The sequence below is a fragment of the Chiloscyllium punctatum genome, chromosome 23 (genome assembly GCF_047496795.1).
Source record: "Chiloscyllium punctatum isolate Juve2018m chromosome 23, sChiPun1.3, whole genome shotgun sequence".
Lineage (NCBI taxonomy): Eukaryota > Metazoa > Chordata > Chondrichthyes > Orectolobiformes > Hemiscylliidae > Chiloscyllium > Chiloscyllium punctatum.
In genome coordinates, this window is record NC_092761.1 from 81,753,694 (window position 1) to 81,780,630 (window position 26,937).

At 42.8% G+C, this 26,937-nt stretch overlaps 1 protein-coding gene across 2 annotated transcripts in view; it reads left to right on the forward strand.

Annotated features, from left to right (window-relative positions):
• pcsk7 (proprotein convertase subtilisin/kexin type 7) overlaps window positions 1-25,017 on the forward strand; it is a 218,343-nt gene extending 193,326 nt beyond the window's left edge. The window contains exons 13-16 of one of the 2 annotated variants that reach the window (XM_072593277.1): window positions 13,248-13,342; window positions 19,087-19,183; window positions 20,512-20,629; window positions 22,549-25,016. In XM_072593277.1, the coding sequence (XP_072449378.1) occupies window positions 13,248-13,342; window positions 19,087-19,183; window positions 20,512-20,629; window positions 22,549-22,956 (718 nt within the window). In that variant the 3' untranslated portion in view covers window positions 22,957-25,016. Of the gene's footprint in view, window positions 1-13,247; window positions 13,343-19,086; window positions 19,184-20,511; window positions 20,630-22,548 lie in introns of both variants that reach the window. The other variant, XM_072593278.1, reaches the window with a different exon arrangement.
• The last annotated feature ends 1,920 nt before the right edge of the window (window positions 25,018-26,937 follow it).

Consider the following 26,937-nt stretch of genomic DNA (forward strand, 5'->3'; position numbering starts at 1 on the left):
CTGTCCTAGGAATGTACAAAGCGGCAGTAGATGTAGGCCATTCAGCCCTTCAAACCTGCCCCGCCATTCAGTTAAATCATGGCTGATCTGATTGTGTTCTGAATTCCACATTCCCAGCAATAACATATGATTTCCCTTCCTGTGAGGAATATATCCACCACCACCTTAAAAATATTCAATCGCCCGCACCTCCCCCACCTTCTGAGATGGGAGTTCCAAAGTTGCACTGTCCTCTGTTAGACCAACTTTCTCCCCTTCTCTGCCATAAAAGGGTGACCCCTAATTTTAAACAGTGTTCCCCTTTGTCCTGGATTGACCCACAAGAGGAAACATCCTTTCTATGTTAACCTTGTCAAGACCCTTCCGGACCTTAGACACTACAATTAGAGCAACCCCTCACTAATCAAAGTTCAAGTGAAAGCAAGCCTCTTAGGGGACACTATGGAAATTATCACTAGACTATGAGATTCAATGTTCTGGGGACCAGGGTCCACCATGGCAGATAGTGGAAGATTCAATTGAATTTAGAATTAAGTGTCTAATAATGACCATGAAACTGTTGTCGGGAAAACCCCATCTGGTTCACTAATGTACTTCAGGGAAGCAAAGTACCATCTTTACCTGGTCTGGCCTACATGTGACTCCAGACCCACAGCAATGTGAGTGATTCTTAACTACCCTCTGGACAACTAGGGATGGGCAAGAAATGCTGGCCTGGCCAGTGGTGCCCACGGCCTGTGAATGAATGACAAAAAAAGGCCAGTTCAAATTTTCCTCAAGAGACAACCTGCTAATATCAGTCATGTAAACTTTCTCTGAACAGTTTCAAGTAAAGATTAGATTAGATTCCCTACAGGGTGGGAACAAGTCCTTCAGCCCAACCTGTCCACACTGACAAGTAACCCACCCAGACCCATTTCCCTCTGACTAATGCACTTAGCACTATGGGTGATTTAGCATGGCCAATTCACCTGGCTTGCACATCCTTGGACTGTGGGAGGAAACCGGAGCACCCAGAGGAAACCCACGCAGACACAGGGAGAATGTGCAAACTCCACACGGACAGTCGCCTGAGGCTGGAATCGAACCTGGGACCCTGGTGCTGAAAGGCAGCAGTGCTAACCATTGAGCCACCATGTTCTCCATCTATTCTCCTGCTTGCTCCCAACATGTTTGTAACATTCTGCTTCGTAAAAGCAACTAATGCCTTTCAAATAAATAAATTGACTGTGACTGCATCACAACCAGAGAATGCCATGGTTTAACAATCTCCATGGAACTAATGTTTCTTTGAAACTCCTTTAATCTTTATGAATAACTTGTTACTGTCTCAAAAACTAATGAAAGCAGCCCATCAGTATTACCTCTTCTTCTTGATTTCTCTGTCTGAAGGCATGTCCAACCCATAGCAATTCAAACTGCACCATGACAATGGCAACATGTCAGATCCTGAATCCACCCCAGCTAGGACAGGGATCAAATCTAATTCAATTCCATGCCAGTTGGAGTTAATTGATCCCCTAAGGAATCTGGGTTGCTATGACAACATGCACTTTTTGTAGTCTGAGCTAATGGATACAGTTGGTAGAGGCTCCAATTTGGCTCCTGTTGTTAGTGTGTGTTCGAAGGATTCACAGGTTGATAGTGAACCTGCTTGTTTAGTCTGTGAACGCATTTTGACTGTGACATCCTGGAGTAAGACCTGAACCAAGATCCCTCTGGGTTAGAGGCAGGTTCCTAGTACACCACAAGCCTTCCTTTAGCCAAAGTAATCTCCTTTACCTGCCCTGTAAACTGAGTGGAATTCACTATGTGGGCTGCTGCTGGTAACTTTGTTCCATAACTCAAAATGCAACAGAAGGTGACTACAGTGCAAAAACTCTTAAGTTGCTGGATCACCAATTACTGGATGGATTAGCTTGTATTTTTGATGAAAATAAGGGATGCTGACATTGGACAGAATGCACTTGTGTTTGGAGTACCATGAAGAAAGAGTAGGGTTCAGCAGGGTAATACAGTGTCCCTGATAAATTGTAGAGTGCATTGGGTCCTCTCCAAGGCTGCAGGTATCAGCAGCAGGCACTCTATCTCTAACTATCAGCCCCTTAAAGCTGTCAACAATCTGAAAAGAGCAAAGGCACTTAAGGCCGTCAATACTGTTTGCCACAAGACCCCGAGTGAGACCACCAGCCTGCTAGCTCCACAACCCATCAACAATCAGAGTTCTCTCTTATATTTCCCAGATGGCTACAGCAGCTTGCTTACAAAGGACAGCTGTTACACAGTAATCCTTAAATCTTACTCTCAGTACTAAATCTCGACAACCACTATTCATCCTACTGTCTCTGTTTATCTCCTCCCCTTTGTCTCCCAGAACCTCATTTTATTCGTAATCATCAATTTAAAGATATAAACCAGCTGTTAATAATTCCTTTATTTGCACTAATTTGATTTTATTGGAAAAGGTATAATTTTATATTTCTTCTTCCTTGATTCTCTGTCTGAAGGCAGGTCCTTGGCGATTATTCACTGAACCACAGGAAAGTGCTGTGTGTTTGTTTGCTGCAGGATAGGTTGAAGAGGTAGGCCGCAGAATGTGATTGAACCCCATTAACCCATTCATAGGTTAGCTGTCTAGCTGAGTGAGGTAGACAGCTCTTAGTCTGAACTACTTTACAAATACTTTGCAAAGTACTCATTCTATTTTTATTCAGTCATGGGACGCTGGCTGGGCCAGCATTTATTGCCCATCTGTAGTTGCCTTAGAAAGGTGGTGGTGAGTTGCCTTCTTGAAGCGCTGCTGTCCATGTGTTGTAGTTGGACTCACAATGCCCTTAGGGAGGAGATGCTAGGATTCTGACCCAGTGACACTGAAGAAGTGGTAATATATCTCCAAGTCAGGATGGTGAGTAGGCAGTTGTAGCTAATGGTGTTCCCGTGTATCTGCTGCCCTTGTCCTCTAGATGGTATTGATCATGGGTTTGGAAGGTGCTGTCTAAGATATGATTAATGATATTTTAAAAATGAATAGATCATAGTTTGGGAGATGATTTGTAGCTCGGGTGCTCGTTGTTGTGTTTCTGTTCGCCGAGCTGGGAATTTGTGTTGCAAACGTTTCGTCCCCTGTCTAGGTGACATCCTCAGTGCTTGGGAGCCTCCTGTGAAGTGCTTCTGTGATGTTTCCTCCAGCATTTATAGTGGCTTGTCTCTGCCGTTTCCAGTTCTGGATTAGTGGTGCTGGAAGAGCACAGCAGTACAGGCAGCATCCAAGGAGCTTCGAAATCGACGTTTCGGGCAAAAGCCCTTCTTTTACCTCTGCCGCTTCCGGTTGTCAGTTCCAGCTGTCCACTGCAGTGGACAACCACTGCAGAGACCAGCCACTATAAATGCCGGAGGAAACATCACAGAAACGCTTCACAGGAGGCTCCCAAGCACTGAGGATGTCACCGAGACAGGGGACGAAATGTTTGCAACACAAATTCCCAGCTTGGCAAACAGAACCACAACATGAACAGATCATAAACCTGTATTAAGCTAGTTGTCCTTTGGAAGTAGCAAATCTGAAGAAGTAGAGTTGTTCCAATAGTGCCATAGAGTCATATAGAATGGAAACAGATCCTTCAGCCCAAGGCACTTTCCTAAACTGAATTAGTCCCATTTTCCTGATTTTGGCCTATATCCCTCTAAATCTTTCCTATCCAAAAGTCTTTTAAATGTTGTAATTGTACCAGCCTCCACCACTTCCCCTGGCAGCTCCTTCCATACACGCACCATCCTCCACATGAAAAAGTTGCCCCTTAGATCCCTTTTAAATCTTTCCTCTCTCACCATTAACCTATGCTTTCTAGTTTTGGACTCCCTTACCCAGAGGAAATGACCTTGGCTATTCACCTTAGCTATGCCCCTCATGATTTTATAAACCTCTATAAGGTCATCCCTCAGCCTCCGGTGCTCCAGGCCTCTTCAGCTTCTTCTTATAACTCAACCACCAACCCCCTCCCAACAGTCTCAGGAACGCCCTTGTGAATACGTTTTGCACCCTTTCCGATTTAATAGTATCCTTCCTAGAGTAGGACAACCAGAATTGTACTCCAAACGTGGCCTCACCAAACTCTTGTACAGCTGTAACATGATGTCCCAATTCCTGAATTCAGTACTCTGACCAATAAAGGCAAGGTGCCAAATGCCTTCTTCATCACCCTGTCTACCTGTGACGCTACTTTCAAGGAGTTATGCACCTGCATCCCTAAGTCTCTCTATTTGACAGCACTCCCCAGGGCCCTACCTCTAACTGTGTAAGTCCTGCCTTGGTTTGTCTTACCAAAATGCCACACCTCACATTTATCTAAATTAAACTCCATGTGGCATTCCTTAGCCCACTGGCCCAGTTGATCAAGATACCGTTGAACTCTTAGATAACGTTCTTCACCATCCATGGTACCACCAATTTTGGTGTCATCTGCAAACTTACTAACCATGCCTTGCATATTCACTTCCAAATTGTTAACAAAAATAACATGCAAGAATGAAACCAAAACTGATCCTTGCAACACACGTTGGTCACAGGCCTCCAGTTTGAACAATAGCCCTCTACCACTATCCTCTGTCTCCTAATGTCAAGCTAATTTTGTATCCAATTAGCTTGTTCTCCCTGAGTCACATGTGAATTAACCTTAGTAACCAGTATACCTTGCGGAACCTTGTCAAAGGCTTTGCAAAAGTCCATGTTGACACAGTGCCTACCGCTATACCTTCTTCCATCTTCTAACTAATTTTGAGTCATATTCAGAATAAATGAGGTCATTTTCTTGTCTTATGCTACTGTAAAACCAAATCAAGGCAATGGGCTGAGGAGTGACAGATGGAGTTTAATTTGGATAAATGTGAGGTGCTGCATTTTGGAAAGGCAAGGTGGGTCCTGGGTTGTGTTGCTGAAAAAAGAGACCTGGGAGTACAGGTTCATAGTTCCTTGAAAGTGGAGTTGCAAGTAGATTACGATAGTGAGGAAGATATGCTTTCCTTTATTGGTTAAAGCTTCAAGTATAGGAGTTGGTAGGTCATGTTGCAGCTGTACAGGACATTGGTTAGGCCACTTTTGGAATATTGTGCGCAATTCTGGTCTCCCTCCTATCAGAAGAATGTTGTGAAACTCGAAAGGGTTCACAAAAGATTTACAAGGATGTTGTCAGAGATTGAAGGGTTTGAGCTAGAGGCAGAGGCTGAATAGGCTGGGGCTGTTCTTCCTGGAGTGTTGAAGGCTGAGGGGTGACTTTATAGAGGTTTATAAAATTATAAGAGACATTGATAGGGAAAATAGGGTGGGAGAGTCTAGAACTAGAGGGCATAGTTTTAGGGTCAGAGGGGAAAAAATTAAAAGGGACCTGAGGGGCAACTTTTTCACACAGAGGGTGGTGCTTATATGGAATGAGCTGCCAGAGGAAGTGGTAGAGGTTGGTACAATCACAACTTTTCAAAGGCATCTGGATGGGTATATGAATAGGAAGGGTTTAGAAGGACATGGAGGAAGTGAGGACTGCAGATGCTGGAGAGTCATAGTCAAAAATTGTGGCCTTGGAAAAGTACAGCAGGGCAGGCAGCATCCAAGGAGCAGGAGAGTCAACATTTCGAGCATAAGGATTTATGCCGAAAACATTGATTCTCCTGCTCCTCGGATGCTGCCTGACCTGCTATACATTTCCAGCACCACACTTTTCGACTTAGAGGGATGTAGACCAAGTAATGGCAAACGGGACTGGATTAGTTTAGAATATCTGGTGAGCACGGATGATTTGGACCAAAGGGTCTGTTTCCATGCTGTACATCTCAATGACTCTAAATATGAAACATTTTCAACACAAATCTCCAACAAGCACTATATTAGAAATTATCTTCATTTTGCCGAGGTGTTAGCTTTGGCACAGTTAGTCATACTCTCCTGTCTCCTCTACACAAAACTTCTGCCTGCCCTGTCATCTCAACGTGAAAGACCCCATACTCTGTTTTAAAGCAACAGTGGAGTTATTTCTGGTGTCCTGGCTGATATTTATCCCATAATCAACATCACAACAACAGATTAACTGGTTATTACCATAACACTGTTTGTGGGAAATTGCTGTGTGTATATAGCTGCTGGATTTCCAATAAGACCATAAGACATAGGAGTGGAAGTAAGGCCATTCGGCCCATCGAGTCCACTCCGCCATTCAATCATGGCTGATGCGCATTTCAGCTCCACTTGCCAGCATTCTCCCCGTAGCCCTTAATTCCTCTAGACAACAAGAACCTATCAATCTCGGCCTTGAAGACATTTAGCGTCCCGGCTTCCACTGCACTCCGTGGCAATGAATTCCACAGGCCCACCACTCTCTGGCTGAAGAAATGTCTCCGCATTTCCGTTCTGAAATGACCCCCTCTAATTCTAAGGCTGTGTCCACGGGTCCTAGTCTCCTCGCCTAACAGAAACAATTTTCTAGCATCCACCTTTTCAAAGCCATGTATTATTTTGTACGTCTCTATTAGATCTCCCCTTAATCTTCTAAACTCCAACGAATACAATCCCAGTATCCTCAGCCGTTCCTCATATGCTAGACCTGTCATTCCAGGGATCATCCGTGTGAATCTCCGCTGGACACGTTCCAGTGCCAGTATGTCCTTCCTGAGGTGTGGGGACCAAAACTGGACACAGTACTCCAAATGGGGCCTAACCAGAGCTTTATAAAGTCTTAGTAGTACATCTCTGCTTTTATATTCCAACCCTCTTGAGATAAGAGACAACATTGCATTCGCTTTCTTAATCACAGACTCAACCTGCATGTTTACCTTTAGAGAATCCTCGACTAGCACTCCCAGATCCCTTTGTGCTTTGGCTTTATTAAGTTTCTCACCATTTAGAAAGTAGTCCATTCCTATATTCTTTTTGCCAAAGTGCAAGACCTCGCACTTGCTCACGTTAAATTCCATCAGCCATTTCCTGGACCACTCTCCCAACCTGTCTAGATCCTTCTGTAGCCTCCCCACTTCCTCAGTACTACCTGCCTGTACTACTACCAGTACTACTACAACAACGACTGCATTTCTAAAAGTACTTCACTGTCTGTGAGATGCTTTGAGATGTCCAATGACCACGAAAAGTGCTATACAAAGGCAAGTCTGTCTGCAGTCAGTGACATATGGCATATTTCATGAAAATCTACGTATTTGGAACATTTAGCTACCATTTTGCAGGGTCTTTCAAGAATTGTTACTTTTGTTCCTGCCATCGAGAGTCTTAGTTGTAGAATCATAAATAATACAGCAAAAGAGAAGCAATTCAGCCAACTGAGTCTACGCTGGTGGTTCATTGAACAATTCAGTTTGTGCGCCATCCCTGCTCTTTACCCTATCCATGCAGTTTCTTTTTGTCTTCAAGTACTTACCCAGTTTTATTTTGCAGGTTTCAATTGTTACAACACAGGGTAAACCCTCCTGCTTAATTTAAAGCCAGCAACACATAAAAGATTCATCCAGTGCAGCAATCTGTAAAAATTTGAGTGACCAAGAAGTGTTTAAAATAAACTATTTAAACTTTACTTCTTAAAGTATAACAGAGAATGATTAACTAACAACTATTTACAATTCCTTCCTCAAACCTATCTGTTACCTTCCCTTCTATAAAACTCCCAATTAAGATTTACAGGAAAATTCAAAATTTAAAACCAACCACCGGTCAAATCTTCATTGGTAGATTGGCTCTCCAGGTCAGTGTTGAGGTTTTTCTCTGTGCAAACACCTTATCTAGACAGATACCTCTCAAAGAGTTCTGACTAGCAGTCTACAGCTGTTGGTCTGGTGGCAGTTCTACTCCCAACTATTCAATTTTCTCCAGTCTTATACCCCAAAGCATCAGATTGTGTCATTTGCTTTTAAGATCATCAATATACTCAATTCAAACTTGTTTGGAATTTGGTATTTTTGGGGGTATAATTTAAACAGGTTGGCCTAATTCGAATCTGTTTTGCCATTTCCAGGCAACCAGCTACCCCAGTAGCTGGAGCACATGTTACATTGTATCTTATTGAGAACACTTGGTGCTGTCACTGCTAGCTTTTAACTCTCTTGAAGGTATAGTACATCCACATCTTCAGAACACAATCTTATCAAACAGAACATTCCAAGTCCTAACCACATGTTGTGAGAAAAGATTTTCTACATGTCATTCTGGTCACCTTGACAATCACCTTTAAAATGTGTCCTCTGGTTGAAGACCATTTGGCCATTGAATATCATTCCTCTTTGTTTACTCTACCTAAGCACTTCATGACTTTAAACATCTCCTGAAATTTTAGCTTTATCTTCTCAGTTTTGGCCATTTCTCTCCTTCCTGTTTGCTTACCTTATCCCTGCTGCTCTGATAATTCCACAATCCCATCTACCACTGGTACCCGTTCACCCCTTTACATATTGAGAATCAATCTACCTTTGTCTTAAAAATATTCAAGGACACTGCTGCACCCATCTTTTTAGGAATAGAGCTCCAATGACTTATGACCCTCTTTGAGAAAGAAAAATTCCCTTCGTGTTGATATTCAGTGGGTGACTCCTTATTTTTAAACAATGATCCCTAGGTCCAAGACTATTACAGTGTGCAAATAATCAGTATCCTATTACACTAGTAGTCAAGATCTAATTACATTAATTGACAGTTACTATTTTATTAATAATCAGCTATCCAGTGCTTCAATTAACAGGAAATTATTGTCAATAATCAGACCCTAATACATTAATAATCAGAATTATTTTAATAAGTAATCAGAGTCCAAATATATTTAATAATCCATATAATTTATTATTAATCAGTTAGCTAATACATAAGTAATATGGATTCTATTGCAAAATCAGAATCCAGCGACATTAATAACCAGATTCTAGTATATCACTTTTAATATGTGCATGTTCAGCTCAATCACATAATTGTTATCAGGCAAAAGGACACCATTCAGCCCATTGAGTCTGCACCGGTTTCTGAGCATTTTAGTTTCGTGGCAATCTTCTGCCTTTTCCCTGCAGTCCTGCACATTATTAAGTCATCATCCAATACTCTCCTGAATGCCACAACTAAGCCTGCCTCCACCACATTTCCAGGCAGTGCATGTCATACCCACTGAGTGAACAATCATTCTTGTCATCTTGCATTTGCTTCTTTGGCAAAGTACCTTAAATCTCAACATCTTATCAGCAAAAGTGTCCTTTCCCCACCCCCCACCTACAAAGAACATATCCAAAACCTTCAGAAACATTCAGAAGTAGGGTGAAGAAAGTGCAAAAAGCAGAAGTATATGTTTATATGCAGGATTATGAGGCACTTATTGGGTTTGGAGATGGAGGCTGGGACTACATCAGCTTGTGAGAAGTTATTGGATGAACGATTCAGTGAAAGGTGTATAGAAAAATGATGTGCATATAGGATTATGACCATGTGTTCTGTGCAACATACATACCTGCAATACTGGTTAGATTGAAAAGACCACTTCTGTGTTGCAATGCTATATGTGTTTTGATTGCTTTGTTTTAAGGCAACATGTAAGTCCCTTGGCTTCATAAATAGAATTGTTTCGAGTCATGGAGACATATAGCACAGAAACAGACTCTTTGATCCAACTCGTCCATGCTGACCAGATATCCTAACCTAATCAGGTCCCATTTTGCCAGCATTTGACCCATGTCCTTCTAAACCCTTCCTACAGCCTCCACTTCTTCATCTGGCAGCTTGTTCCATACATGCACCATCCTCTGCATGAAAATGTTGCCCCTTTTAAACCTTTCCCCTCTCACCTTAAGCCTATGCCCTCTAGTATTGGAATACCCTGCCCTGGGAAAAAGACCTTGGCTATTTGCCTTATCCATATCCCTCATGATTTTATAATCTTCTGCAGCCCTCAGCCTCCAATGCTCCAGGGTAAATAACTCCAGCCTATTCACTATAACTCAAACCCTCCAATTCTGGCAACATCCTTGTAAATCTTTTCTGAACCCTTTCAAGTTTAATGGCATCTTTCCTATAGCAGGGAGACCAGAATTGTGCATAGTATTCCAAAAGTGGCCTAACCAATGTCCATTTGCTCTCAAGATCTCCTCAAAGGTATGATACTTCATTATAATACTCAATTCCAATATGTCATAAGGAGCATTAGATCTAGTTTGAGTGCAGAGCCATTTTAGTTATTGTTAGGCCTTAATGTGATAGCAAGTTGGCAATCAAGACCTGCTGTACAATAGAGTATAAACAAGGAAGTGGTGCTAAGAAGATAATTTGCATTTATACTTCAGTACAGTAAAACATTTCACAGAAATTCATTAGTTGAATTAGAAGAACCTTTTTTAAAATCTTCCTTTTCTTTTTTATATTCAGAAGTGTTCTTACTCACAACTGAATTTTTTGCTTCCAACAACAGACCACCTGTGGTATTTCTTCTCTTCAATTAATCACCCCTATTTTCCAATTGAATGATATATGTCCAAATCTAATTAAGGCCAATGCAAAGTGAGGGGGAGGAGGCTAAATCAAAATGGAGTTGGAAGGGGTCGAAGAAACTTGAAATAAAATTCATGAATCCAGTTAATTGGTTGATTAAGCAGGTGAATCGTGTGTGGAATTGAATACCAGACTTTGGAGAGGCTGCTGATATCTTGGAGAGAATGTGAGCAGAGATTGATCAGAATGGTGCCCTGGGTGGGGAACATCAATCACATGAAGATTAGAGAAGCTGAGATTGATCTCCTGTGAACTCAGAAGATTGAGTGGATCTAGGGGTTTTGGAAGAGTTTCCACAGGCAAGAGGGTCAGAGACACCAGTTTAAGGGAATTGTTGAAGAAACCGTAGCGGGAAGCTGACGAAATTTTTTTTTCTCTATGAGAGTGTGATTGTCCTCTGCTTAGTAACCCAATCTGTGTGTCATGTGACTTCAGATTTTGTCCACCCCGGTCCAAAACCGCCACCTCCACATCCTAACAACCGTCCATGATCAACTGGCCTGCTAGCTGGCTCAAGCATGAGCAATGCTTTCTTGGCTGAGGTGCTAGAGTAACTATTACCCAATGAACTCCAGCCCAATAGGAATCGTTTCTTCCAGAAAGGTGAAGAACTATACCAGGAAAAGAAGCAGACTTTGTGCTGCAGTGGATAGTGTCCTTGCCTCCGAGCCAGAACCTCCCAGTTCAAATCCCCGTCCAGGCCTTAATCAAGAAAGATGAATTTGTATTGTGGCTAAACAGGCTGCGCATCATCTTATAAATCCTTCTGATGCACCCAGCGTAGGAAGGAGATTTTCCTGGTTAGCCAGAGCTCTGGGGTAGCTGCAACACAGCAGTCGCTCAGGTTAATGACTTCATGATTAAGCTCTTGCCACCATTTGTACTGTGTGACAAGTGCCCTCCTTGCTTTGAGAAAACTGCTCGACAGAGGAAGTGAGAGTCTTTGTCTAAGAAAGATTTACAAGGATGTTGCCAGGGTTGGAGGATTTGAGCTATAGGGAGAGGCTGAATAGGCTGGACCTGTTTTCCCTGGAGCGTCAGAGGTTTCTAAAATCATGAGGGGCATGGATAGGATAAATAGACTCGCTGGGGTGAGCGAGTCCAGAACTAGAGGGCATAGGTTTAGAGTGAGGGGGAAATATATAAAAGAGACCTAAGGGCGATCTTTCTCACGCAGATGGTGCATGTATGGAATGAGCTGCCAGAGGAAGTGGCGGAGGCTGCTACATTTAAAAGGCATCTGGATGGGTATATGAATAGGAAGGGTTTAGATGGATATGGGCCGTGTGCTGGCAGGTGGGACTAGATTGTTTTGGGATATCTGGTCGGCCTGGACGAGTTGGACCGAAGGGTCTGTTTCCATGCTGTACATCTCTATGACTCTATAAAAGGGTTTCCAGCTGAGTGAGTAGGGCAGTCTCTAGGGCCTGTGAATGATCTACATCTGCTCCTTTATCGTACGTTCATACAAACGGCCTTCTTTCTAGAGAATGGAATGATGGGTTGTCACTGGTTAAGTTCCCAATCAGCAGATTGTGATTAAACAAATAAATCTGAAGACAATTTGAAAATAAAAAATGATGATTAAGAAATAGTAAGTATATTCAAGTAAATTTCATGTTTAGCCATAAGATGTACGAACCCACAAAGAATGTCCCGATATTGAGTCATGTCTGATACTTTACTCACTCCTTTTTCAGCAACCTATTTATCTCATAAAAAGCAGTTTGAAAATAAAAGTTTGCCCAAAATCCACACTTTGATTTGTCAGCGTACAGTTTTGTAAGTTAACATCAGGCTTATCTTTGTGCTTATCGTGAATACGTCCCTCTTTTTGTTACCATACACTGAAGGATAGGTGCATCATGTTACTCTTCATAACCTGACATCTCAGCAAAAATACTCCCATCCAGCACGAACCTATTTGAAAATAAGATGATTGTTCTTGCAGAGGACCACTGAGTATTGTGGTTTCCACTGCAAAGCTGTTCATTAATATTGGCCGTCACCCAGTCTGAAACGTTTAAGACATCCTATTCAAAGGAACAATTCTGAAATCAGAACAGCGTGCATATTTGCTCTGAATATAGACTCAAAGGGGATGTAAAGCTTTCCGAGGATAAAATTGAGTGAAAAGGTCCTTTGAATATTGACTGTCATCAGTTTGTTTTATTTCTCATTTCCTCTTCTATGTCTAAACATTTGCTTTAAAATACACAGTGCAATCCTGCTTATTGTAAAGTGGAGTTTGAATTGTTGACAGGAATGATGTAAATTTGTGCCATTCATTTTGGCCACGAGTCCCGATAGGGCTGTTACTATGGAATGAGATGTAAAATGAAACACAGTGTTTCCCAACAGAGTTGAAGGGGAGTTGGTAGAACCTGGACAATTCTCGGTATTGCCCCGATCAACATTGTCTGCTTCCTTAATTGGCCCTGAGCAAGGAAGGACTTAGTATAAAATAAGGGATTTGAACTGGAGAAATGCATTGAAACATATGTTTTTGAACCAAGACTGGCAAGTGCACCCTATTCAATAGTAACCTTGATATAAAAGTCCCCATTTGCCTGTTTTCTAAAGCATACCTAGTCTGCTCCAGTGAACAGGTAATGGTAACCTCAACACATTTGGCAAATTGGTAGCCCTCGCTTTGAGGCTACCAAGGGGATTCACAGGTAATTCATTAGAAGTTAACACTAACCAGCTACACAATCTTTTGTCTTCCTCTGTACAGGGATGCCTCGGGCTTCACTGACTGGATGTACTCTACAGTACGATGCTGGGGTGAAAAGGCAGAAGGTGTCTACAGGATGATTATCCGTGATTTAGGTTTGCTGACTCCTTGTGTTCTTTTATCCATTTGTGGGTTGTGGGTGTCACTGACTGGGACAGCATTTGTTGCCATCCTTGATTAAGAGTCAACCACATTGCTGTGGGTCTGGATTCATGTGTAGGCCAGACCAGGTAAGGATGGCAGATTTCCTTCCAAAAAGGACATTAGTGAACAAGGTGAAATTTTACAAAAACAGACCACAGATACCAGGTTATAATTAGATGAGATTTTCATTCCAGATTTTTACTGAATTTAAATTTTACCCTCTGCCATGTTGAGACTGGAATCCACATCTCCAGAACATTAGACTGGGATGACTACTTTCCTCTCCAGAAAGCAAAGTTGCTGAATGCAGAATCAATGAAATATATTTCAGATTACAGCCTTCCAAGTGAAGGCGAGAGTTGTACAATTTGTACAGCAACAATTTGTGAGGTTATGGAGGAAGGGACTGGGAACAGAATTAATTGAGTGGCTCAAGGAACCAATCCAGGAACAGTGGCCTCCTCGTGTGCTGAAGATTACATGACAACACATAAACACTGTGTTCCAAGGCTTAGACCTGACAAAGGAGCTTCGCTCCAAAAGCTTGTATTTTTAAATGAACCTGTTGGCCTCTGACCTGGTGTCATGTGATTTTCAACTTAGTCCACACCAGTCCAACACCAGCACCTCCACATCAAGGCTTAGACCATAAGACACAGGGGCAGAAATTAGGCCATTCGGCCATTGATTCTCTCTGCCATTCAGTCATGGCTGATAGGTTTCTCAACCCCATTTTCCCACTTTCTCTGAGTAGCCTTTGATCCACTTGGCAATCAAGAACTTAACTCTCTCTGTTTTAAATATACTCAGTGACCAGGCCTCCACAGCTTTCTGTGGCAATGAATTCCATAGATTCCCCACTCTCTGGCTGAAGATGTTTCTCCTTATCTCCGTTCTAAAGGGTCTTCCCTTTACTCTAAGGCTGTGCCCTCGGGTCCTAGTCTCTCCTACCATTGGAAACATCTCAATGTCCAGTCTGTCCAGGCCATTCAGTATTCTGTAAGTTTCAATCAGATCCCCCTCATCCTTCTAAACTCCATCAAGTATAGGCCCAAGAGTCCACAGATGTTCCTCATATGTTAAGCTTGTGGGAAATAAAGAGAGGGGACCCAAGATGGAGATCTCTTGATGGTCAGAATTGACGTTGCAGAATCTTTGCTCTTGCACAGGAAGTATGGCAGACGGAGTTTCCACACACTGGTTTGCCATCATCAGGCTATGTCCCACTTTCTGGGAAATACTACAAGTACCACCAGTACACCTGTTACTGTAAACCAGGCTACACTTGCCCTCTCAGAGAAAGTGAGGACTGCAGATGCTGGAGTGTATTGCTGGGAAAGCACAACAAGTCAGGCAGCATCCGAGGAGCAAGAGAATCGACGTTTCGGGCATGAGCTCTTCATTAGGAATGAGGCTTGTGGGCCGGGGCTGAGAGATAAACGGGAGGAGGGTAGTGTTGGGGGGAAGGTAGCTGAGAAAGCGATAGGTGGATGAAGGTGAGGGAGAAGGTGATAGGTCAGAGGGAGGAGTGATGGAAAGGTCCGGAGGGTGGTGCCAAGTTGGAGGCTTGGGACTGGGATAATGTGGGATCCCAGAGATTACATGCTGATGCCTTTAAGGGATATGCTGTCTCTTCCAGGATTTTTTTGTCAATTATCTCTTGGAAGACAGTCATGTCTCAGGACCAGTAATCTAGAACCCAGGCTAAAGATCTGAGGACAAAAATAGTTTGGCCAGTATTTATTTCCAGTCCCTGTTGCCCTTAAACTGAGTAACTTGCATGGGCCATTTGAGAATAAGCTTGTAAGTCAGAACCAGTAAGGATTTCCTTCTTTAAAGGACATTAGTAAACCAGATGAGTATTTATGACAATCGGCAATGGTTTCAAGGTTGCCATGAGACTACCTATTAATTCCAGACTTTTACTGCATTCCCATTTTATCATCTGCCATGCTGGGTTTTGAACCCAAATGCCCAGAAAATTAGTCTGGGACTCTCAATTACTAATCCAGTGACATTGCCTCAGTACTGCTAGGTCACCACCTCCCCTTTGCCTCCTCTGGCTATCTTTTCTTCCTGGTAACTTTGTTGCCAGTGGCAGCTTGCTCCACACAGAGTAGAAATAAAATCTTGGATCTTGCTGTTCTAACTCATGAGAACAGCCCAGTCAGGTACATCCATTGTTTTAGTCTTTATAAAATTAGGACCCATTTTATTCACAACGTACCCATCTCTGGATTGATGGCTGACCCAACTTTTATCCCACCCTCATTTCTGAGGTTTGGGGTGCAGTCTTCCATTGGATTTGGTCCGCACTTACTGGGCTGCAGTGGTTTGCTATTGCCTCCTCCAGGCAACTCTGCTCCTCTTACTGCCTGCTGTCTGGTGTATCAGAAGGAATCACAGACTGACCATCAACCTGTTTGGCCTTGTAATAAACATGCCTTGTAACATCGCCAGCAGGTGCTTTTGTGGGATTTGAACCCAGAGTGTCTCCTGAGGTAGCTGTGCTATCACAGAGCCACAAGAACACCTCAAATGCAAAGTAAGGAATAAAATACATGTTCTTTTTTGTTAGAGTGTGAAAGCATGTACCCTGTCATTCCAGACACCATTGCATTGTACACCAATGCCCTTGTGATGATAACTTATTGGACGAATGATATGCTAGTGTAAGCTTAGAGAAGAACTGAGTTCCCTCTCTACTGCTACTGTTAAACTTGCTTTGGACTGTGGTATGTTTGTCTGTTGTTCATTAGCTCTACCATACACTGTCCAACTTCTGCCTGAGCTCAGAAATCCCTTGGGCTTGGCCCCTTTCCATTTGTCATTTCTACTGGGGAAACTTGACACACTGGAATGGTCCTATTCTGTAAGCAAGGACTTAAATAATTGGCCACTGTTCAGGACTTTATTTTCTTTGGTTTGTTATTGGGCTCAGTGTCTGTATTTTCATGTCCTGCCCTGCTCCTGAACCATGCCCTCTTTCATTCCCACACGGCTAGCATTCAGTTTTGGCATTTCTCCTCCCACCTTCCCTCTTTAATTGATGACCCCTCATTTAGAAAAAGAGGATAGCAAGCTCATTGGCATCACAGCACGTCATAAATTAGTCCATTTTCTCTACCCTCCTCCTTTATCCTCACTTTTCTCGCTCTCTGTCTCAGAAACAATTTGTATTCATATGCTATCTTGACATGTCCCAGGATATCACAAGGCACTTTGAGAGAAGTGCAGGATTTGGAAGTGTTAGTGTGCAAGCAAAAATTGTAGCAAATTTGCATGCAACAATGTTCCCGACAGACAGTGCAAAGAACAAATTGATGACCAGTTACTGTCATTTTAATGGGGTTATAGGGGGAAATGTTGTCGTGGACATTATTGAGAGGATTCCCTGTATTGTTGGGATGCTTTGTGGTGACCTGAACTGGAGACAGAGCTTCAGTTTCATGTATTCTCTGAAAGACAGCATCTGTGATAAAGCAGCCCTCCTGCACTGAAACATGTGCTTAGACTGATACTCTGGAGTGAGGCTTGAACCCATAACCTTGTGACGCGGCAAGAGTGATATCAGTTGAGTTAAACTGGTTCTAATTTTTCTCAACTGAATAGAAAATGCACATTAACTCAACCGCAAACTTGATTTATTTTTCATTTGAAGTTCATCTATATTACAAGAAATGCAGGTTTATCATTATTAGACCAACTATGCTCTTTATTTGAGTCTGAAAGCTCAAGGAATTTATCCCCATTGACCTGAACATATTTTTTACATTTTTGTGCATTTGTCAGAGGCTGGATCTCATCCAGAATTGCAAATGGTTTTGAAAAATAAATAAGTATAAAAGGTTGACTTTGTACCCTTATAAGTCAATAGAAAACCTCTGCAAGAGAGATTTTTTTTTGTCTCCCCTTTTAGGTCTCTATTGCAAAATCTCCCAATGTCATGCCAGCCAGCTGATCATACCCAGCAAGGCTGCAAGAGAGGGCAGAGGAACAGGAGGTAACCATCCAGCTCCCCAAGCCTGTTGCATCCTACATAAGTCCATAGACCATTAGAGATAGGAGCAGAATTAGGTCATTCAGCCCATCGAGTCTGCGCTGGCGTTCAATCATGGCTGAGTCATTTCTCAGTCCCATTGTCCAGTCTTCTGACTGTAACCTTTGACCCTGTTGCTAATCAAGAGCCTATCTATCTCTCTCTTAAATAGACTTAATGACCTGGCCTCCACAGCCCTCTGCAGCAATGAATTCCACAGGTTCACCACCCTCTCACCAAAGAAATTCCTCCTGACCTCAGTTCTAAAGGATTGTCCCTTCACCCTGAGGCTGTGCCCTTGGGTCCTAATCTCTCCTACTATTGGAAACATCTTCTCCATGTCCACTCTACCCAGGCCTCTCAGTATTCATTCCAATCTCGGCCAACTTGTATCCTATCTCCAGCCCACCCACATTGCTTCCACATCCTCCAATTCACTTGGCTAACAAATAAAAAATCTATTAATCTCTAATTTGGAATGTTTACTTGAGCTAACGGGGATGAGCTGACTCATATGATTGGGTGTCTCAAGTATGCCATGGGTTAAAGCCAGCAGGTTAAGTACTGTAGGGTTTGAAGTCGTTTTTAGGGACCTGTTTCCTCAGCTTGTTCCTTGCTGAGTTAATATTTAAACCTTTGGGAAACGAAGGTACTGAATGGAGACAGTGAGGGAGAGCTGAATTAATAAGAATGAATATTGTCTGCCCCGCCCACTTCAGTGGTCACTGCTTCATACTTCATGCTGACAGGGCACTGAGGTCAAGCATCCAGTACATGTGACCACACAAGAACCAACACACCTCCAACACCTTTCGAGTGCTGGATCTGAGCACCTGCTTCTTTTTCAGAAATAAACTACTCCAGTATTTTACCTTCCTCTCATAAACCTCACAAACCACTTCCCAGGCGGCAGTCTGCCCTCAAGTACTTTGTCTGAATGACCATCCCTCAAGTGTAAGCAGAGGTAGTGAGCATCGGTGGACTGTTCCACTCTGGTGAGCATTCTCCTGAGCCTGTTTGATGACCACGAGCAATCAGGAGTAAAGATCCTGGTGCTGTACATTCATCTGACACCTGTCTTCCCCAAAACCGACCTGCATTTATATAGCGCCTTGAGTAAAGCATCCAAAGGTGCTCCATTGTAGAATTGACAGGGAAAAAAATGACACTGAAGCACATAAGGAGAATTTAGGGCAGATGATCCAAAGCTTGGACAAGCAGTTAGGTTTTAAGGCTTGCCTTAAAGAGAAGCCGAGAAATTTATGGAGTGATTTCAAGAGCTTAAAAAGGCACAGCTTGGATAAGAGAAATTGAGGCTGTTGAGGATGTAACAAAGGCAGGAATTGGAGGAATAGTGTGTTCTTGGAATGCTAATTGCATTGCCTCTGTTATACCCAGAGTGAGATCAGTGAACTCATTCGAGACTGTTCATCAACTCTGAATAAGGACCTCTGTAGTTGGCTGTCTTTAATAAACTGTTTAATCCTGGACCTCTGTCTGTCTGGTTATTAACTCAATTCCCAAAAGCTGAGGTGTGTCCTTGGGTTGTGATTTGATACTGAACTGAGCTGATTGGGCAGAAGTGGTTATAATAGTTCTTCCAGGTGTTTGTATAAAGGGTATGGTGGTTCTCATCGTCCTTCTCTGTCTGCTCAGGGGAGAACCCTCAGCAGGAGAACGGCTTCCTCAAGCAATGGCAGCTCACTCTCTACGGCTCTTCCTGGTCATTTGAAGATGTCAAGGAACGACAGAGGTAAAGGCTTTTTTGTGTATGTTCACATGATTTAGACGTTACTTCCCCAAGATTAGATTAGATTAGATTACTTACAGTGTGGAAACAGGCCCTTCAGCCCAACAAGTCCACACCGCCCCGCCGAAGCGTAACCCACCCATACCCCTACATCTACATCTACCCCTTACCTCACACTACAGGCAATTTAGCATGGCCAATTCACCTGACCTGCACATCTTTGGACTGTGGGAGGAAACCGGAGCACCCGGAGGAAACCCACGCAGACACGGGGAGAACATGCAAACTCCACACAGTCAGTCGCCTGAGGCGGGAAATGAACCCGGGTCTCCGGCGCTGTGAGGCAGCAGTGCTAACCACTGTGCCACCGTGCCGCCCACTTCTCCGAATCTTCTCCGAATTGGCACGGGAGGGGAAGGGAGAGAAGAAGGCAGCACAGAGGCCTTTAGTGCTCTTGAGACAGCCACTGACTGTGATGTTCTTCTTGGAGACTCGCTGTAAACCCCCATATCTTTGACAGTGTGTTGGTCACCAGAAACATTGCTGTTTCTCAAAAGATGCCACTGAGATTAGCAAGTTGTCTGGGTCAGAGTAGGTGGAATTCCCATCTGACTACATTCAGCTGAATGAGAGGAAACTGCAAAAGGGACAACAAAAGATTAATGGTCCATCCAGTAAATGTGCTGTCTATTTACTTGCATATCCTTAGGAGATCCTTGCTCTATCCTTGGTAACATAGGAGCTCTGTGGGACTTCAGGAATAAGTCTCATCACCACCTTCACCATCAGTGAGGAGTGGGTAATCCATACTAGTCTCACCATAGTTACCCATATCCCACTCATGAATTTTGTAGTAAAAACGCCTCTGTCCCAATTTCTGTGATGATCCAAAGAAGGTTCATACAGTCCCTACGGTCTGGAAGAAGGCCATTTGGCCCATTGAGGCCACACTTATTCTCTGAACATCCCCCACAGACGCACTTTCCTATCCTATCTATGAAACCCACATTTCCCATGGTTAATCCACCTAGCCTGCACATCCATGGACACTATGGGGCAATCTAGCATGCCCAGTTCACTTAACCTGAACATTTTTGGACTGTGGGAGGAAACCCACAGAGACATGGAGAGAATGTGCAAACTCCACACAGACCGAGGGTGGAACCGAACCTGGGTACCTGACTCTGTGAGGGCAGCAGTGCTAACCACTGATTAAAAACCCAGTTTTCTCAGTGTGCTCCTTTCTTGGGATAGCCTTGGTTGGCCCAACATATCCACCAATTTGGGTGAATTGTTATCTTTTAACTGTGCATGTCTTTGACTTTGTGAAGGGTTGTTGAAGAAGCCATGAGTGGACAGTACCTCAATGACAGTTTCTCATTGCCCTGCCCTCCTGGATTAGAAATCTCCGATCAGGAATGGAATTACATGACACCAAATACACTGAAGGTAACATTTATTGAAACACTGATACCATTAAGTATTTATGACTATTTGAATGAACAAATAATACAAATGGGTATTGTTGTTCTCACAGGGGTATTGTTCTGATATTTCCAAAATGCCAGATTTCAGGAAGGTGTTCACTAATCAACATGCTGTGATGTGCAGCTGCTGAAATCTCCACCCTGGGCAGGAATATATTTCTTCCTTCCCGTTTCTCCTGTTACTTTGGAATTAGATTTCACATTCAAAGTGGTCCCGGATGACTTACATCAGGCTGAGTGCTGCGTTGCTAATGATCTTTGAATGGGTTTTCACAGCCAGGTAAAACTTGGATCATGTGTTACATCCCGGACTGGTTTTTAATGGAAGGACCATTCAGACTAACTAACCAGCTGTTTCTGTTTCTGGCACCCCCATTATCTGAACGTGAAAGTACTCCTGGCAATCATAGAATTGATGTTGACCCTCAACCTTTCAGAATGAACAGAGAGATTAATTTAATGTCCAGTCCATTATGATTGACAGGATCACTCCATGCTTTGCACATTGAACATACAACTTCTGAGGGTTGGTTAGCTCATTTGGCTGGACAGCTGGTTCGTAACGCGGAGTGACTCAACACTCAGGTTCATTTCCTGCTCTGACTGAGGGTACGATGAAAGTCCCTCCTTCTCTACCCCACCCGAGGTGTGGTGACCCTTGGGTTAAACTCAGCACTAGTTGTCTTTCTCCAATGAGAATGCCAGCCCTGTAGTCCTCTGGGACTATGGTGACTTTAACTCTACATACAAATTTGGCGTAGGCCGCTCGGTTCCTCGAGCCTGCTCCACCATTCAGCAAGATGAGAAATGTCGCCAGCCAGAGGGTGATGAATCTGTGGAACTCATTGCACAGAGTGCTGTGGAGACTAGATCATTGAGTGTATCTAAGGCAGAGATAGATAGGTTCCTCATTGATCAAAGGTTGATAAGGGAGAATGGGGTTGAGAAATGTATCAGCCACAATGGAATGGTGAAGCAGACTGAAGAGACTGAATGGCCTCGTTCTTTTCCAATGTCTATGGTCTAAGATGATAGTTGATCTAATTACTCCACATTTCTGCCTATCCTCATAACCTTCCACACCCTTGCTTACCTCTGCCTTCAAAATGTTCAGAGACTCTCTTTTTACCAGTTTTTCAGGAATCGAACTATAAATACTCTATGAGGGTAAAAAACTTCTCCTAATCCCTTCTTTAATGAGTTACCCCTTATTTTTAAACAGGGGCTCCTAGATTCTGTCGAGAGGACACTTTTTGTCCACATGCCCTCTGTCAAGACTCTGCAGGATTTTACATATTTCAATTAAATCAACTCTTCCTCTCCTGAACTCCAAAGGATACAAGCTTAGCCTGTCTAACCTCTACTCATAACACGCCCTCCCCATTCTAGGAGATAACTTCCAATGCATTTACATCCTTCCTTGAAGAAGGAGACTATTAGTCTGTACTAGTCCAGATGTTGGCTCGGTCATACCCTGTATAACTGAAGCACAACCTCTCTACTTTTGTATCCAACGTCCCTCAGAATAAACAATAATATTCTGTTAGTTTTCCTGTTACTTTCTATACCTAAATACTAATTTGTTGCAGTACATGCATAAGGATACCCAGATCCCCTGAACTGTTCAAACTCTCACCATTGTAGGGAATGTTGACACAATTCCCAATAAGTCTGTGGTTCATTAAGTGCACCAAGGAATTGGATGTTCCATTTAACCAATTTGAGTTGGTGTCTGTCCTCCACATGAGTGTTAATCCCAATTCCATGTGCCCACCAAGTTCCTATAACCCTTTATCCTTCACCACCTACTCAAACATAACCAAGGTAAAGAAATGGAAGATATGAAAATGAGAAGTTATTAAATGTATTTTCTTTTCTCAGATGCTGCTACTGCTGGGATGTTTTGCTGTCTTCTGGTCTATTTATTATACACTGGAAGTTATATTCTACTCCCGGAAGCAGTTTGAGTTCAGCTTGCTGTGTAATACATCTACCCGTGGATCTTATCAAACCTTACATAATGTTGAAAAGGATGCATCGGAATTGGTGCCACTGCAAAACATGGATGCAAATGAGATAGACGAGCAACAGATGTTGAACATCGAGGAAGCCAGTTTGGAGAAAATGGAAGAGGAGAAAGATCGAAACTTAAAGTACGAAGTGCAAAATGTAGCCATACCAATAACTGAGCCCAGACAGAGCTGGGATTATTCAATTCCAAACCATCGAGTGGGGCATAGAAACAGCGAGAACTCTTTACTTTTCTCCTGTGACAATGAGCTGACGTAATATCAAAGGAATTCATTGCACACCTACTTGCAGACAAGAACATATAAGCCCTTGGAAAATCTAATTGGGCAGGACCACCCTTTATAAACAGATTGAACCTGGATAATCAACCGCCACATGAACTCTGCCTGTCAGATAATAGTGGCCTCCTCAGGGTCACGCATATTTGCAACCCTGGTTCAGGACTCTGTATCGCAGAACTGGAAGTGATCATCAGCAGATCTTTTCCCGACAGAGCGCATACCTTTCCCTGTCAGTGTTTTTTTCTCTCTCTCTCTTTCTTTTCTACTCCCTTCTCTTTATCGCTTAGCAACTATCTGTCCATCCATAATGTCAGTGGAGAACAAAGTTTAAAATCATACAACACCAGGTTGTAGTCCCACTGGTTTATTTGGAAACACTAGCTTTCGAAGTGCTGCCTCATCATCAGGTAGTTGTGAAGTAGGACCATAGGACACAGAATTTATAGAAAAGGATTATAGTGATACATTGAACAACCCTAGTTTGTTAAGTTTTTCATCTTTTAGAATGGATTTGCTGATTTTGGTTCTTTAATATGTAAATCCCAGAGGGTGACTGTCTGTGTGGAGTTTGCACATTCTCCCCGTGTCTGCGTGGGTTTCCTCCGGGTGCTGCGGTTTCCTCCCACAGTCCAAAGATATGCAGGTTAGGTGAATTGGCCATGCTAAATTGTCCATAGTATTAGGCGCATCAGTCAGAAGGAAATGGTCTGGGTGGGTTACTCTTCTGAGGGTCAGTGTGGACTTGTTGGGCCGAAGGGCCTGTTTCCACACTGTAGGGAATCTAATCTAAAAAAAAGTCACATTTTCAAGATAATTTAAGGTTTTATAACAAAAGGTGACATCTCAGCTTAGCCAGTGCCTTAAAGGTGTCAGATTAGAGTCTGCCTGTATCCCCTACTGAAGTGCTCCCCCTGCGGTCAGGGCCATTTGGCCTCAGACCATTGGGTGACCATCCTCCAAGGCGGACTTTGGGACGGGCAGCATCGCAAAGTGGCAAAGCAGAAGCTGATAGCCAAGTTCACTGCCCATGGAGATGGCCCCAACTACCCGCACTCTCTCCGTATACCTTAATTCGTTGCGAGATCAAGAATTTATCAATCTCTGCCTTAAAGATACCCAACATCCCGGCCTCCACTGCGCTCCGTGGCAACGTATTCCACAGACCCACCACTCTCCATTATCTTGTAAGTTTCTGTTAAATCTCCCCTCAACCTTCTAAACTCTAATGAATGCAATTCCAGGATCCTCAGCTGATCATCATATGTTAGGCCCACCATTCCAGGGATCATTCGTGTGAAATCATCCATGACCCATACACTCAGGTAGACCGTTTCTCTTAAAAAAGCTCTCTCTCATATGCACACACATACATCTCACACACTCACACCCATGCACACACCCTCTCACAGGTTATACCCCATCACACTCACACACACACTTTACCAAGCTTGCACACATGCAAACACACACGCTCTTACGTCCACTCGCACTCACACACACACACTCACTCTCTCTCTCTCCTGCACACGCACACACATATAAGTTCATGAGGAGAATTTGTGTTTGGAGAATTATATTTGCAGATACATTCTATTTTGCTCAAAAAGTGCACAACTGTAAGCAGTCAACATAGGCAATCAATCCATGTAATATTTTGTAAATTCCACTTTGGCAATAGAACCAGTCTGACTCAAGATTGGGATACAGACAGATTCTAACCTCACACCTTTAAGGTATTGTCTGAGCTGAGATGTCACCTTTTGTTATAAAGCCTTATACAGAAGAGCCTTGATTATCTGGCATTCAATTAACCAAACTTCGGATCATCCAAACAAAATTGCAAAGTTCAGATGCGTGGCTAACTATGTTGTCCGGCATTCGATTAACGGAACTAAATACTTCCTGCCCGTGTCCTTCGGATAATCGAGGTTGCTCTGTATTTTCTTGAGAACGTGACTTAAAAGAAGTTCTGGGATTTACATTTTAACGAACCAAAACCAGCAAATCCCTTCTAAAAGATGAAAGACTTAACAATCTAGGTTTGTTCATTGTATCACTGCAGCTGTTTGCTATAAATTCTGTGTCTTATGGTCCTGTTTCACAACTACCTGACGAAGGAGCAGCGCTCCAAAAGCTAGTGCTTCCAAATAAACCTGTTGGACTATCACCTGGTGTTGTGTGATTTTTAATTTTGGCCACCCCATTCTTACACCGGCTCCTCTAAGGAGTGGAGAACAACGCAGATCTCCCTATTCTGGTATTTAGCATTGCCTTCAAGTTATTTTCCCGCTATTCAGACACTTTTCACTTGCCTTTGGATAAGGGGCTTTGGAATATCCACGAGCAGCTAGTTTGTTAGATCAAAGGATCATCGAGCCTTCCTGCTCCTGATGATTGTACAGTAACCAGGGCTGGAAAGAATATGGATACAGAGCTGGGTGGAGAACAGCATCAGATGAACCCTCCATTGAGTAGTTGGACTAAGACTTGCTACATGTTTTTTTAAATTGCACAGTTCATTGGTTCCATTAGCTGGAAAGACCTTATCTATCTCCTGAAACTGGTTTTGAAGATACCTATTGTTCTGCCAGTGTGATTAGTTATTAGGCCATTAGTGTGTTAACGATACAGATTCGTTAGACATGTAATAACTCGTTGCACTGCTGCAGTTACCCTGTTCATATCGAATAGGAAATTTACCTCCACAAGCACCAATGTCCGAGCTTCTGTGTCAGGTTACCTGATCTCCGCAGATAACACAGGTGCTGTATAATTAGTTTCAGTATCCTGGCAGCGAACAAAAGGTGAAATCCAGCTTCTAGCTTCTGATCACTTATGCAACTGAAATAGGGCTCTTCGCAAGTCTTTTGGACTTAAGATTGAACTGACTGCCAGCACTACTGCTGATGGTGCTCATGTCAGCAATAGCATAGCAACAATGCAAAATGAATAAAATTGTGTCTTTCATCAACAGGGTCAATGTGATAGTGCACGTGGCTCGGAGCAGTCACGCTGTGCAAACTCTAATGCAAATGTTCTTTTCTCTTGTTTCCAAGAAGAAAGATAAAATGGCTGAGAGGTACTTTAAATAATTAGACAGCTTGAGTTACTTTGTAAGGATCTTTGGGTACACCCTTCAGTATGTTCTCGATAAGGCATTCCAGACTATAGAAGCATGAGAATAAAATAGTGAAAATCGATTGAAATACCTCAAAAGTGATGACGAAGCTGCAGGTCAGTCTTGACATTTGAAGGGGCAACATTTATATTTTTTCTAGTCTTGTCTTTATAAGTATGCTGCTTTATTTTTCCATTTCACAAATGGATACTTCAGATTGCCAGTTAAGCTTGATTTTAGATGCTGGAATGATTGTGTTTTCAGCACAAAAACAGCATTCACAATGGGGAAATTAATTAGTAAGCCAGACTTAATTTTTGCAGCACCATATTATTATATCGAGGATAGAGAAATATTCATGTCATATTACCACCTCTGTAAAGTTGTAAGGAGGTGTTTTCTGTTTTCTCCAATATTTATGGGAATTCTCTCTTTAAAGAAGCATCATTGTCCAGCGAAGTTTCCCTCGGGTTTCCTGGTTTCAAATATATAAAGCTCCAGTGATGTCAAAGAAAGGAAACATCTGACAGCCTGTCGTTATGCCTTTCAAATGTGTCAATGGGCTTTACGCTCTGAATTATATTTGGAATGCGGGAACTGAAATAGTGCAGGAGCGAGAATAATTGGGTCCAGTGGCTAGAGCAAGTCTGGGAGTTGAAGCATTTCAAAATGGAACAGCTCACAATGAAATTATCCTTTCTGCTCTGTACAACTTTGACCAGAACTGATATGCTCACTGTGGAATTTATAGCAGCAGCAGGAAGAATGCTGTTTTAATATTTTAATTGAAGCAGTTACATTCTTCAGCTTATCTTATTTCCACTCATCATGGAATATGTT